This window comes from Psammomys obesus, unplaced genomic scaffold (assembly GCF_907164565.1).
Source record: "Psammomys obesus unplaced genomic scaffold, mPsaObe1.curated_primary_1811, whole genome shotgun sequence".
Lineage (NCBI taxonomy): Eukaryota > Metazoa > Chordata > Mammalia > Rodentia > Muridae > Psammomys > Psammomys obesus.
Genome location: NW_026596039.1, coordinates 1,443,181 through 1,456,927, shown reverse-complemented (window position 1 = coordinate 1,456,927; position 13,747 = coordinate 1,443,181). Strand labels below are relative to the sequence as shown.

At 37.0% G+C, this 13,747-nt stretch overlaps 2 protein-coding genes across 2 annotated transcripts; both read right to left on the bottom strand.

Moving 5' to 3' along the window:
• Positions 1 to 4,424: 4,424 nt before the first annotated feature.
• On the bottom strand, positions 4,425 to 5,375 carry LOC129687469 (olfactory receptor 147). The gene has a single exon (XM_055621870.1). The coding sequence runs from the start codon at positions 5,373 to 5,375 to the stop codon at positions 4,425 to 4,427; it is 951 nt and encodes a 316-aa protein (XP_055477845.1).
• A 5,088-nt stretch (positions 5,376 to 10,463) lies between these two features.
• LOC129687551 (olfactory receptor 143-like) lies at positions 10,464 to 13,636 on the bottom strand. Its single transcript, XM_055622010.1, has 2 exons — positions 12,675 to 13,636; positions 10,464 to 10,500 (listed from the first exon to the last, which is right to left on the bottom strand). The coding sequence occupies exons 1-2, from the start codon at positions 13,628 to 13,630 to the stop codon at positions 10,464 to 10,466; spliced, it is 993 nt and encodes a 330-aa protein (XP_055477985.1). The 5' UTR covers positions 13,631 to 13,636.
• Positions 13,637 to 13,747: the final 111 nt, after the last annotated feature.

The following is a 13,747-nucleotide window of genomic DNA, read 5'->3' as shown; positions in this document are numbered from 1 at the left end:
TCCCCCACTGCTAGTGGGAATGTAAACTGGTACAACCACTCTGGAAATCAATCTGGCACTTTCTCAGACAACTAGGAATAGCGCTTCCTCAAGATCCAGCCATACCACTCCTAGGCATATATCCAAAAGAGGCTTAAGTACACAAAAAGGACATTTGTTCAACCATGTTTGTAGCTGCCTTATTTGTAATAGCCAGAAGCTGGAAACAGCCCAGATGCCCCTCAACTGAAGAATGGATGCAGAAACTGTGGTACATCTATACAATGGAATATTATTCAGCAATGAAAAATAAGGAAATCATGAAATTTGCAGGTAAATGGTGAGACCTGGAAAGGATCATTCTGAGTGAGTTGTCCCAGAAGCAAAAAGACACACACAGTATATACTCACTCATATAAACATACAACATAGGATAAACCCACTAAAATCGGTACATCTAAACAAACTAAGCAAAAGAGAGGACCCTAACTAAAACGCTCAATTCTCATCCTGAAAGGCAAAGAGGATGGACATCAAAAGAAGAAGAAAACAGGAAACAACCTAAGAACCTGCCACAGAGGCATCTGAAAGCCTCTGCCCTGCAGACTATCAAAACAGATGCTGAGCCTGATGGCCAACTGATGGGCAGAGTAAATGGAATTTTATGTAAGAAGTGGGAAATAGCAAGAGCTGGAGGGGATGGGAACTCCATAAGGAGAGCAACAGAACAAGATAATTTGAACACAGGGAACTTCCCAAAGACTCATACTCCAACCAAGGACTATTCATGGAGATAACCTAGAACCCCTGCACAGATGTAGCCCGTGGCAGTTTAGTGTCCAAGTGACTTACATAGTGATGGGAAGAGGGACTGCCTCTGACATAAACTAATTGGCCTGCTCTTTGATCACCTCCCCCTGAGGGGGGAGCAGCCTTACCAGGCCACAGAAGAAGACAATGAAGTCATTCCTGATGTGATCTGATAGACTAAGATCAGAAAGAAGGAGAGGAGGACCTCCCCTATCAGTGGATGTGGGGAGGAGCACAGATGAAGAAAGGGGAGGTAGGGTAGGATCGATCGGGAGGGGAGGAGGGAGGGGCTTATGGGGGGATACAAAATGAATAAAGTGTAATTAATAATAATAATAATAAAAAGAAAAAAAAGAAAGTATTTAGGGAATGGGGGAAAAGTGACATGAGAGAGCATAGAATGGTGGATGGGGAGAGTGAATGATCACGAATATAAGTAAAACTCTATGATTTAATAATGTTATAATGAAATTCAGTTTTTTTTGCTAACTGAAAATTAATTACAGTACCTTGTTTGCCTCCCCAATTAAACACCAACCATACCAGCCACAATTGTAGCCTTCCACAGAACCCTGTCTTCAGGGTTCCTCAAAGCTTTCCAGTTCATCTTTAATATGCAAAGTTCAGTAACTGACAAAGAAGAATACAATGAGAGCCAGGTACAAGTCTGTAATCCCAGCACTCAGAAATCTGCATTCAAGCCCCAAACCAACCAAACAAACAAACAAATGAAAAATAGTAAACCTAAAGAAAATTCACCACAGTGAACTGAAGGTGATATTCTAAGTGTGAGCCTGAAACAGATAAGGAATATGAGATTAAAAATCCAAAAACTTTCCAAGCCTGGTGGAAATGTAAGACTGTATGTATGCCTATAGTTCAGCGCTAGGGAGGAAGGAAGATCATGAGTTCAGAGCAGAATAGGCACCAGAGAAAGTTCTTGTCAAAAATAAATAAATAGATAAATAAATGAATAACAGAACAAGTCTGAATAATGCAGATACTTTAGTAATATAGTAATATTGCTTCATTAACTATTACAAATATATACACTAAGATATGATGGGAAATGCACATGAAATTTATCTGCCACTCTTCTACTAAATTTAACACTTTTTTATGAATCTAAATCAATTCTAATACTGAAGTATCAGGTTAGAAAATACATAGGAAGCTAAATGTAATTGGCAGTTTAAATAGCAAAGAATGAATTTTGAATAAACTTGTAAAAAATCAATAAAATATTCAAATTAAATTCAGAAAAAGGACTGGAGAATAGCAAAGCTTTGGTGGCACACTGGTCGTCTTTAGCCCATGTACTGAGTATTTATTTAGCACCCAGAGAAGACAAAGTAGAAGAGACAAAAACTAAAACATGCAGCTGAAGATGCCCAAAATTAAAACGTTAGATACCTAACTACACTAGGAGGCCCTGGGCTCTCAATAGTGTTCGATAGCAAGCTGACTAAATGAGCCTCATATCCACTATTATAGTTGAAACATTAGTGCTGGATTATTAAGACCTAACCACCTGTAAACACAGATAACTCTACTGTGTAAAATCTTCTGTGATATTTTCTTTTAAGACAATTGCAATCGTCATAACATTTTGTAAAGTCTTTTAAATATTTAAGGATTATGTTTCATAGCAAAAATCAAAGAATAAGACATTAATTATGCAGCATATTAATAAAAGTATTCAAGTATGAAGATGGGGAGATGTTCTGGTAAGTCAAAATGATTGTCACCTCAGCCTGATTACCTAGGTTGTATCTTCTGAGCCAACAGAAAGCTAAACCTCTGACCTCATATATCTTTTTTAAATTTTATTTATTTTTATTAAGTATAGTTTATTCACTTGATATCCACTTGTAGGTCCCTCCCTCTTCCCCTCCCAATCCCATCCTCCCTCCCTCTTTCCCACCTGTGCCCCTCCCGCAGTCCACTGGTAGGGGAGGTCCTCCTCTCCTTCCTGCTGATCCTAGTCTAACAGATCTCATCCGGAGTGGTTGCATTGTTCTTCCTCTGTGGCCTGTGAAGGCTACTTCCCCTTGAGGGGAAGGTGATCAAAGAGCAGGCCAATCAGTTCATGTCAGAGACAGTCCCTGTTCCCATTACTAGGAAGCCCACTTGGACACTGAACTGCCATGGGCTACATCTGTGCAGGGGTTCTAGGTTATGTCCATGAATGGTCCTTCGTTGGAGTATTAGTCTCAGAAAAGACCCTGTGCCCAGAATTTTTGGTTCTGCTGCTCTCCTTGAGGAGCTCCTGTTCTCTCCATAACTTACTACCTTCTCCTTCTTTCATAAGATTCCTTGCACTCTGCCCAAGTTTGGCTATAAGTCTCAGCATAGGCTTTGATACCCTGAAGGATAGAGTCTTTCTGAAGTCTTCTGTGGTAGGCTCCTATCCTGTTCCCTGTTTTCTTCCTCCTCTGATGTCCACCCTCTTTGCCTTTCTGAATGAGAATTTATCATCTTACCCAGAGTCCTCCTTCTTGATTAGCTTCTTTAGGTGTACAGATTTTAGTATGTTTATCCTATATGTCTAATATCCACTTATGAGTTGAACTCAAACATCTTTAATCCCAGTGTATATGTGGGAAGTAGAGGCGGGACAGTCCATAGAAGCTCATATCCCAGCTATCCTGGCTTACCCACAGTGAAGGTAAATTGCTTTGAACAACTTGGAAAGATTCAAGTAACACCTGAAGGAGGACCTCTAGTCTTCAAACACACTTACAAACTTTAAACATCTATAAAATTCACCCAAAATTTAAAATACCTGAGAAGATACAAGTCCTTTTTTATTCTTATTAAATACTACTTCAAATAAAATGTATTGAAAATTACTAATGAAAATATGTAATTGTTCTGAAGCACAATTCATCAGGCCTTGTGCCTACTTGTTAACAACTATGTCTACATTAATTAGATATCATGTATGCAAATGAGTTTTTCTGATTTTATTTGTAATGTAAAAAGTATTACACATTTTGTTTGTAACAATGCTATCATAGATGTCCACTCTGCAGTGATTAAATTGAATAAAATAGACCATTCATCATTGTTAATAAATAATAAATAAAAAACATAATTTTTACTTCTTTGTAGTATGAACATATAAAATTTATTTTATTAATTTAAGATATGAAATAATTAACCAGAATCATGATGTGGCACAATGGACTTGAATATAATATTGCTGATTAAAACCATGGACGTGATTAGCCTTCTTTTTGTTGTCTTCCAACCAGCTTCCCATCTGGCAACCTTGATTCTATTACAAAGTGAGAAATCATCTATAATTTGTCATTTTTGTTTTAGTTGTGGAAGGTTTTAATGTTTTGTACTATAAAATTCACTTTGCTTTTTGAGGTGTGAATAGCCTAGGAGCCAGAGTATGGACTGATAATGAAAATTGCTTCATAAATATATTATCAGTTACTAAGAACACCTCTTAGGTATGTTGAAGTTACAGAAACAAAAATAAAATTATCAATATATTGTAAAAGAAGTTTATCAAACTACACATGTAATGATAGGTAAAGTTACATTGATCAACAAAAGCTCCTCATTGAAAGCACTAACAAAATTTATGGTCCTCCAATTTCTTAGTACACTATTGTTTCTCATTAAAATCTGTCTTTTCTCTGAAACTTACTCAATGATTTCCTTAAGGCCACCTTGACATCCTTGTTTCTCAAACTGTAGATCAGTGGATTAAGCATGGGCCCAACATTAGTGTAGAAAACTGAAGATATTTTTCCTTGTTCCATAGATCCAGAAGAATATTTAAGATACATGAATGCAGCTGATCCAAAGAAAAGAGAAATTGCCATGATGTGAGAGCTACATGTACTGAAAGCTTTTGATCTTCCTTGTGTGGACTTGATGTTTAGAATGTTGGCAAGGATGAAAATGTAGGAAATGAGGATGGTAAAACTGGGAACTGTTATGTTAATACCCACAACTATGAGAACTACAACCTCATTGACATAAGTGCTGGTACAAGAAAGTTGGAGGAGAGGGAGAATGTCACACAAGTAATGGTTAATGACATTGGCATTGCAGAAGGTCAGTCTGAGCATGCAGCCTGTGTGGGCAGAGGCTCCAGCAAACCCCATTCCATAAGCAGCGAAAGATATTACAGAACAGACCTGAGGGGACATAGTAGCCTTATACAACAGTGGATTACAGATGGCCACATAGCGATCATAGGCCATTGAGGTCAGCATGTAGCATTCAGAGATGACAAAGAAGAGAAAAAGAAACAGCTGAGTCATGCACCCCACATAAGAGATGGAATTCCTCTCAAAGATGAAGTTCATCAGCATTTTGGGACTGAAGACAGAAGAGTAGCAGAGATCGATGAAGGAGAGGTTAAAGAGAAAATAGTACATGGGGGTGTGAAGGTGAGGATTGAGACCAATCATGGTGATCAGGCCACAGTTTCCCAACACTGTGACAATGTAGATCATTAGAAACAGGTAAAAGAGGGGCAGCTGGAGCTCCGGACGATCTGTCAAACCAGCAAGGACAAACTCAGTCACGAAGGAGCCATTTCTGGCCAGCATGCTTATCATTGAAAATCTAGGAGAGAAGAAAATTGTATTATTGGACCAAACAGCTCTAGTTCTAAGCTTTCAACAGCAGAAGAATTTGGCAAAATTGGAAAAGTTATCTTTCGGCTCTATTGGTCTCTTTTTGGAGCTCCTGTCCCTCCAGGTCTTTCTATCATTCCCTTCTTTCATAAAATTTCATGCATTCTGCCCAAAGTTTGGCTATGAGTCTCAGCTTCTGCTTGAATCCTTTGATCAGTGGAGTCCAACAGAGAAACAAAACAAAGCTGGGCCCTGGGGGCCCTGCAGAGACTGATATCCCAACCAAGGACCATGCATGGAGAGGATCTAAAACCCCTGCTCAGATGTAGCTGATAGACTCAGTCTCCAAGTGGGTTACCTAGTAAGGGGAGCAGGGCTGTCTTTGGCATGAACTCAGTGGCTGCTCTTTGATTACCTCCCCGTGGGGGGTGCAAGTCTTGCCAGGCAATGGAGGAAGACAATGTAGCCAGTCCTGATGAGACCTGATAGGCCAAATTCAGATAGAAGGGGAGGAGGACCTCCCCTATGAGTGGTCTAAGGGAAGGGCATAGGGAGAGAAAAGGGAGGGGATGAGGGAGGGGGCCACAGCTAGGACACAAATTGAATGGATTGTAATAAATAATAATAATAATAATATTATTATTGACTATAAAAGAAAAAGTTATTTGTCACCTGGATATATTATCACACTCTTCTTTTACTGCAAATGTGTCACTCCTGCCTTTTTTAGTCTTCATAACTGAGTATTACAGTAAAATTCCTCTCTGCTTGCTTTAGCATATTTAGGTAGTGTGATTGGCCTGAAGCCTATCCACTGATAAACTTAGGTAGTGGGATGTGGTTTACAAAATTTCCTCTCTTTCATCTGTTCCTTACTTCCCATTAGGTAACGTAGTTCTTCTGTGGCGTCCATAAACTGAATTCCTGTAGGGCATCAGACCCACGAATACATTCCTCACACTGGGTACAGTTTCCATAGAGCTTACTAGAAGTCTCTGTGAAGCTAACAACTGATAACAGGTATGAGAGATATTCAAGCATCTTGATATTTATCTTTTTAATTCTATGATACCTAATTTTATTCTTCAGTGTTTCTTCACATTTTCTTTTACTCTATTCTAGCTTCTCAGAGGGATGGAGGTTTTACTTTCAAAGATCTACAAAGACATGGAAGAGAAAACAGTAATTAATATGGTTGTGGGTTTCATTAACGACAAATATTTTAATGCCCCAAATGTATTCTTATTATATATAAACTCTTTATGCCCACAGTACTTCAGTATTCTTTTTAAATAAATATCTCCTCCCTGCTAAGGTATCACTGTAATTAATGTGTAACCTGAACCTATTATGCTTGTCTTGCTATCAAACTGAAGACAAGAACACTACAGACAAGCAGTGGAGTATGAGCTCCATACAACTGATTGCTGTTGTTGTTCAATGTAATAACTACTCTCTTTTTTACCCAAAAAAGGAATTGGAGACATGAATAGGGAATGAATGAACTCACCTTTTCTTGTTTCTCAACAGTCCTTTATAGGTCTCACCTCCACTACCTACGAGGTGGATTCAAATATGACAGAGGTAGGCAGAAGTCATCACAAAATCCAGTGTGGCAAAAGTATGATTGCACAGGTCTCACAATCCAAACATCACAGGAGTCACTCAGAGATGTGAATAACACTTCTAACTAATAATTTCCCCCAAACAGTAAAGGAAATTCACAAACGTCACTCCAGAGCCACCATTTACATATAGGATGGCCTGCTTACAGTCCTTTTGGACCTGATTATAAATCCAGGAACAACCCCCCCCCCCAAGGAACACTCCATGGTGATCAAATATGAAGGGGGAAAAAAACAATTTATGTTTAAATCCCACTTTTCTCCAGGGATTGTCTAGTCCACTGGGTATAGATTTAAAAAGATGTAAATACAATTAATATCATTAAAATTTTCACTAAGTGAATGTCTAAGAAGTAAATTAGTTTTAGTAAAAATAGGTATGCAATTGAAATAAATTTATTTGTTATGCTCATTTTAAATATTTTAATATGTATTAATTATACAAAGCAAGAGTTGCATCTAATAAATTTTGAACGTATTCATATTCATGTCATGCTACTCTTTCTATTTCCCATCTCTCCACTCCTTTTCCTCTTTTACAACCCTAATACTACCAGTTCACACTTATGCCCTTTAATATTTCTCTATAGATTAAGCATACAAAAGAAAATATATAAGACTTGTCTTTGTATGATTAGCTTATTTTGCTTAACATGATGGTTCTCAGATCCATCTATTTTCCCCTAAATAAAATAATTGCAGTGAAGTTTATAAGTGGAGTAATAAACCTACACTGTCTGTGATGTCACATGATCATTATATATACATCATTTGATGGACACCTTAGTGTTGAGTTACACATATATCAGGGATGAAAACAGGTTATTTATTCTTAGTCACTGATACTTTAAAATACATAAAATGCTTTAAAAATACATAAAATTGGAATGACCCTTTACTTCATGATAATTAAATTATCTTGCATTGTTCAGACAAATCTTTATCCATAACAGAATAAAATTAAATCAGTAAGATGACTTGATATTTATCTTAGGAACATCCATTTCAAGAAAATATGACTTCACAATTTCCATAAATACATGGATATAAGTATATGTATATATATATATATAAGCAAATATAAGCATATATATAAGTATATATCACCATATCTACTATATCCATGTATTTTGATATATTTTAAGTAAGAATTGATATACTCTATATTTTAATGTAAAAATTTTTAATTTAAAATTATCTGAATAACCTTGCTATATTTAGTGTTCGGAGGTTGTTAGCAACACATTCCAGAGGATTCTTTGTTAATTTTAGTATACATATAAACAGAAATTTAAATTTCCCTCAAAATTGTATTTTAAGGTTAACCATTAAATTTTTATTTACTATAATTGCTTCTTCCATTCAACAAGCATTCATTAATAACTTACTATATACAAGTCAGTGTGGGCGTAAAAAGAAAGTGAATTAAGTTAACTAAGTGGTTAAGCGTTCACTTACAGCCCTTACTGTGTTAGTTGTAATAAGTGAGCCAACTACAGTTAGTGGAAGCATCAGTGTTTCCGTAGCAGGAGAATACAGTAAGGAATCAACATCTGTCGATGCTCATTTGACCAAGTAGTTCTTACACTGGTCCACATTAATGTCTGAAAGGTTTCGACCTTCAATACAGGGCAAAATTTAAGTAGATTAAACGAATGTGATGCCCCTAAACACACACATACACACAGGGGCTTACAACTAGTGAATGAGATAGTCTTTGCATTACACTAAAAGAAAGGGAATGTTTTTGAGGACTGGATAAGCTATGCCCACATGTGTGGGGGATGTCATGCAAACATCCTGGAAGAATCCAATGGGAGGGGAGAAAACAACCATTTGGTTAAGACATCCAGGGTGGCTGGGCAGTGGTGTCCCGACTCCTTGGACATATAAGAGATGAGAAAATCAAAACAAGGTCCTTAAAATTATTAAATAATGATTCACATAAAGTTTTTAAAATGACAAATTCTTCTCACCCAGCTTCTGCCCACGGTGACATTACAAGTGTAAAACAACAACAGTAAGAAACTGACATTGGTACAATAATGTTAACTAGACCACAGATACTGTTCAGCTTTCAGGAACTCCCTCCCTCTCCCAACACTCTCTGTCCCTCTCTCTGTGTGTGCATGTGTTTGTGTGTGTATGTGTGTGTTTGTGTGTGTGTATTTTCAAGGGTCTCTGCATAGATATGTAAAACTCAATCCTACTTGCGTATTGTAATAACGCTCACCACTATAAAGATACAAAATTATTCTACCAATATAAAACAACAACCAGATATAATCTATATATCCTCACCACTAACATCATCATCTTATTCTCTGACAATAGTGATCTCATCATCATCTCTATGGAGGACTAACTTGAGGATGATTAGTGAACTCCTACTGCATGTGACCTCTGGAGCTGCTCACAGGGTATTGTTATTTTTTGTTGTTGTTTTGTTTTGCTTTTCACTAAGCATAATGCCTTTCAGGTCTCTCTAGCTGTGGCATCTGGCAACAACTTATTGATTTAATGACAGAAAAAGATTCATATTACACATATTTGTGTTTTATAAAACATACCATATTTGTCTTTCTGGGTCTGGGTTACCTGGATCATGATAATTTTTCAAGAGCCAAAGGGAATGGAGGATAATAGGAGATCAAAGCCCTCTAAATCGGCTGGACAAAGCTTAAATGAACATGTAGATATTGAAGCAGCACAGAATCTGTACAGGTCTGCACAAGATCCTCTGCATATGTATTATGGCTTTAAGTTTAGTGTGTTTTCGGAGGACTCCTGAGTGAGTGAACGAGTGAGTCTCTGAGTCTTGTAACTTCTTTTGGGCTCTTTTTTTTTTTCTTTTGGTTTGCCTTGTCCAACTCTGATGTGGTGTTTTTTTTTTGTTTGTTTGTTTTATTTTATTATATTTTATTTTGTTATGTTTTGTTGTTATCTCTTACAAGTCTCTTCTAATGAAAGACATAAAGGGATTGAATCTGGATGGGAGGAGAGAAGGAAAGGAACTGGGAGGGGTTGAGGGAGGAGAGACTGTAATAAGTATAAACTATATGAGAAAAGAATCATTTTTAACAAAAGTAAAAAGAATGAGAAAGGAATCAAACACAACTGAGCTCACAGATGTTCTATATTTATTATGTTATTTAAAATCATAATTATGAGTTATAACCACATCAGGCAGGAACAGAAAGGACTGGAGGTCAAACCTGAGAATCTATATAATTTCCAAGTGTGTACCTTGATTTGCCCGTAATTGAAGCACTCAAAAGGTAAGGAAAAGATGTCTTTGGAGAAAGCTGGCTATCTCGACCAATTTTATTGGTGAGCTTTGAAATCAACTGAAAGACTACAACTCAATACATAAGTAGATTATGATGGAAAAGGACCCTGATATCAACTTCAGGCATCTATGTGTACACACATGTACACTCAAACCTCATGTGTCCACAGACTCATATGAACACCATACACACACGCAGATGAGATACACAGACAGACAGATAGACAGATAGATAAATGAATAACTAAATAAGCCTGTTTACTTCACAGAATTGAGCCACACATTGTTCTGCTATTGACTAAAAAAGAACAATACTTCGTAGTTTGAACTTATAATTTAATATTTACTTTTTATTAAGCACATTTAGATTTGGGTTTTGCACAGCTGATCATTAAGAAATCTTGCATGTCTAGTAAAATGTACATATTTAAGTAGATTTAAAACTGTTTTGCATAAATCTAATTCATTATATGAAGTAAGGAATAAAGCAAAATTCACAAAAATATAGAGTATTCTTGAGAAGTTAACTTTAAGCATGTTTGGTCCGTGAGTTATGAGCGATTCAAGTCCTGTATATACACACGAACGAAAATGGGATACAGTACAATTAGCTTTTGTGTGTGTGTGCCTGGCTCAGTCATATTTCTCTACAAATAAATATGTGGCATTAGCTAGGCTCTGTAAATATATATTTAGCTAAGGGAACATGACTGAGTGGGAAAGCTTCCTCAATCTCCTCAGCCTCACCATCCTAGAAAAATGATCACTAATTTTAAAGGAATATGAAAATATTTCTCCTTCTCCTATGCCTGTGCCACTTAAATATGTACACTTAAATGTGCACACTGTAGGATCATGAGCATTTTTAAAATTCAACCTTAAATCTCTGCATTACTCCTATAACATGCATCATGGCTGGGTCTATTTTCCAACGCAATCCAAACTTCTGAAATCATTATGAAACAACTCCATAGAGGGTCTGCCTGTTTTTGTTTTGTTTTTTTTTTCCTACAATTATCTGTCCTTTCTTTTCTTCATCAAATGTAGAATAGTGATTATTATAGCCTCTGATTCATAAGCTCTGTGGCCTTAAAAAAGGGAAGGGGAGGAGGACCTCCCTTTTCAGTGGACTGGGAGAGGGACACGGGTGGGGAAGAGTGAGGGTGGGATTGGGAGGGGAGGAGGGAGAGAGGTACAGGGGGGATACAAAGTGAACAAACTGTAATTAATAAAAATAAAAAATAAAATATATAAAATGTTAAGAGAAAAAAAGTGACATAACTATTTCTTTAGCCAGATAATGGATACATATATAAATAACAATATAGATATGCATATTGCTTTCGGCCCTGAGACTAGACTCAAACAAAAGCATATAAGTACTTTATCCCTAGACCTTAAGCATATCTGTGGTTTGGTTTTTAGTGGAAGCAAATAGATTGTTTTTATAAAATTTCATTTTTTTCATATATAAATAGCAGAGGAAATAAATGACCTTGTGTTGTATGGCCAGAAATGTGAGTATGTCATGTTAAAAAAAAAATCATAGATGAAACCTTATATCAGAGAAAGACAGTGATGATTTCAGCTCTATTTAAAACCAGATATCAGACTATTTGTGTTGTCATAATTGTGGTGGTGGAATAGGCTGATAATATCCTTGGAGACTTGTAAGAATCAAATATTATTTAAATAAAGTACAATGTTTCATTATAGATGTAGGAGTAAAAGTATAGAATTACAAAAAAACTTTTGGGAGGGAATGAGAGAGGGGACTATGGCTGGGATACAAAGTAAATAACCTGTGGTTAATATAAAAAATTATTAAAAAATAAAAATAAAACCTTTAGAAGAAGTCAAATAATTTAAAATTTGACAACTATGCCATATCTACATTTTGCCATCTTTTATCTCATCTAATTTAGTTAATAAAACTCCCCATTGTCTCATGAAGCAAAACAAGCAAAAAAGAAAAAGAAAAATTGTCTTAGAAGTGCAAGAAAGAAAGAAAAAGAACATAAAAAGAAAAAGAACACAATCGATAAATTTCCTTGCACAGAAGAGGAACACAACAAAAAGCCATAGGTATTGTTATCTTTAGGAACAAAAAGACAAAAGAACAGGGTCTCGATCTGATACTGGCAATAACCAATGTCTTGGAACCATACGAAACTCAAAACAACTTTGATGGAAAAAATTAGATACCAGAGGTACATTTCATAGTAGCGGGAGGAAAGCTATTATGGTAGAGGTCCCTCTCCAGCCTCTAGAAAGAGGAGAAGAAAACAGAATAGAAGAAATGGAATGAGAAAGACAAAGAAGAGGGGAGACAGCAACGCAGTGGAGCAGGGCTAAAAAGCCCTACTGTTGCCCCAGCTTGTGACTCTATTCATGGTTCTCTTCACAGCAAGTTTGACATCCTTGTTCCTGAGGCTGTAAATGAGAGGATTCAGCATGGGTACCACAAGAGTGTAAAACACTGAGAAGAATTTTCCCTCGCCCACAGTCTCAGCAGACGATGGCTTGACATAAGCAAGCAGCCCAGATCCGTAGAAGAGACTAACAGTTATGATGTGAGACCCGCAAGTGCCCAAGGCTTTGGACCAACCTTTACCTGATGACATATGAATGATATTGAAAAGGATCATGGCATATGAGACTAAGATAATGAGGCTAGATAAAATGATAATTGTTCCAACCACAGCAGAGCTCACAAGCTCATTGACATAAGTACTACTGCAGGAAAGCTGAAGGAGAGGGAAGATGTCACACATGTAGTGGTTGATGATGTTAGAATTACAAAAACTGAGCCTGGTCATAAACCCTGTGTGGACCATGGCACCCGCAAAACCCATCAAGTAAGAACCAAACATCAGCAGAAAGCAGATCTTAGGCGACATGGCAGTTGTGTACTGGAGGGGCTGACAGATGGCCACATAGCGATCATAGGCCATGGCTGTCAGCACATAGCATTCAGAGTTGACAAAAAAGCAGAAGAAAAACAACTGACTCATGCATCCTGTATAGGAGATGGTTTTCTGCTCTGAAACAAAACTCATCAGCATTTTGGGGTTACAAACGAATGAATAACAGAAATCAATGCAGGACAGATTGAAGATGAAAAAGTACATGGGAGTGTGAAGATGTGAATTTAGGCAAATGAGATTCATTAAGCTCAAGTTTCCCACCACAGTGGCTATGTAGTTTAGTAAGAAGAGGACAAACAGGGGCAAATGGAGCCCTTGTTTAACTGTTAATCCCATAAGAATGAACTCAGTCACGGAAGAGTTTCTTTCTGTAACCATTTGCTTCGTGAACTGCATCTGTAATAACAGGAGAAGAAAACGACATCAACAACTAACCCATCTTTGATTCCAGAGTGAGAACTGGAGTTACTGCTTACAATGTTTGGGGCTTAATGAACACACAACAAGGCATAC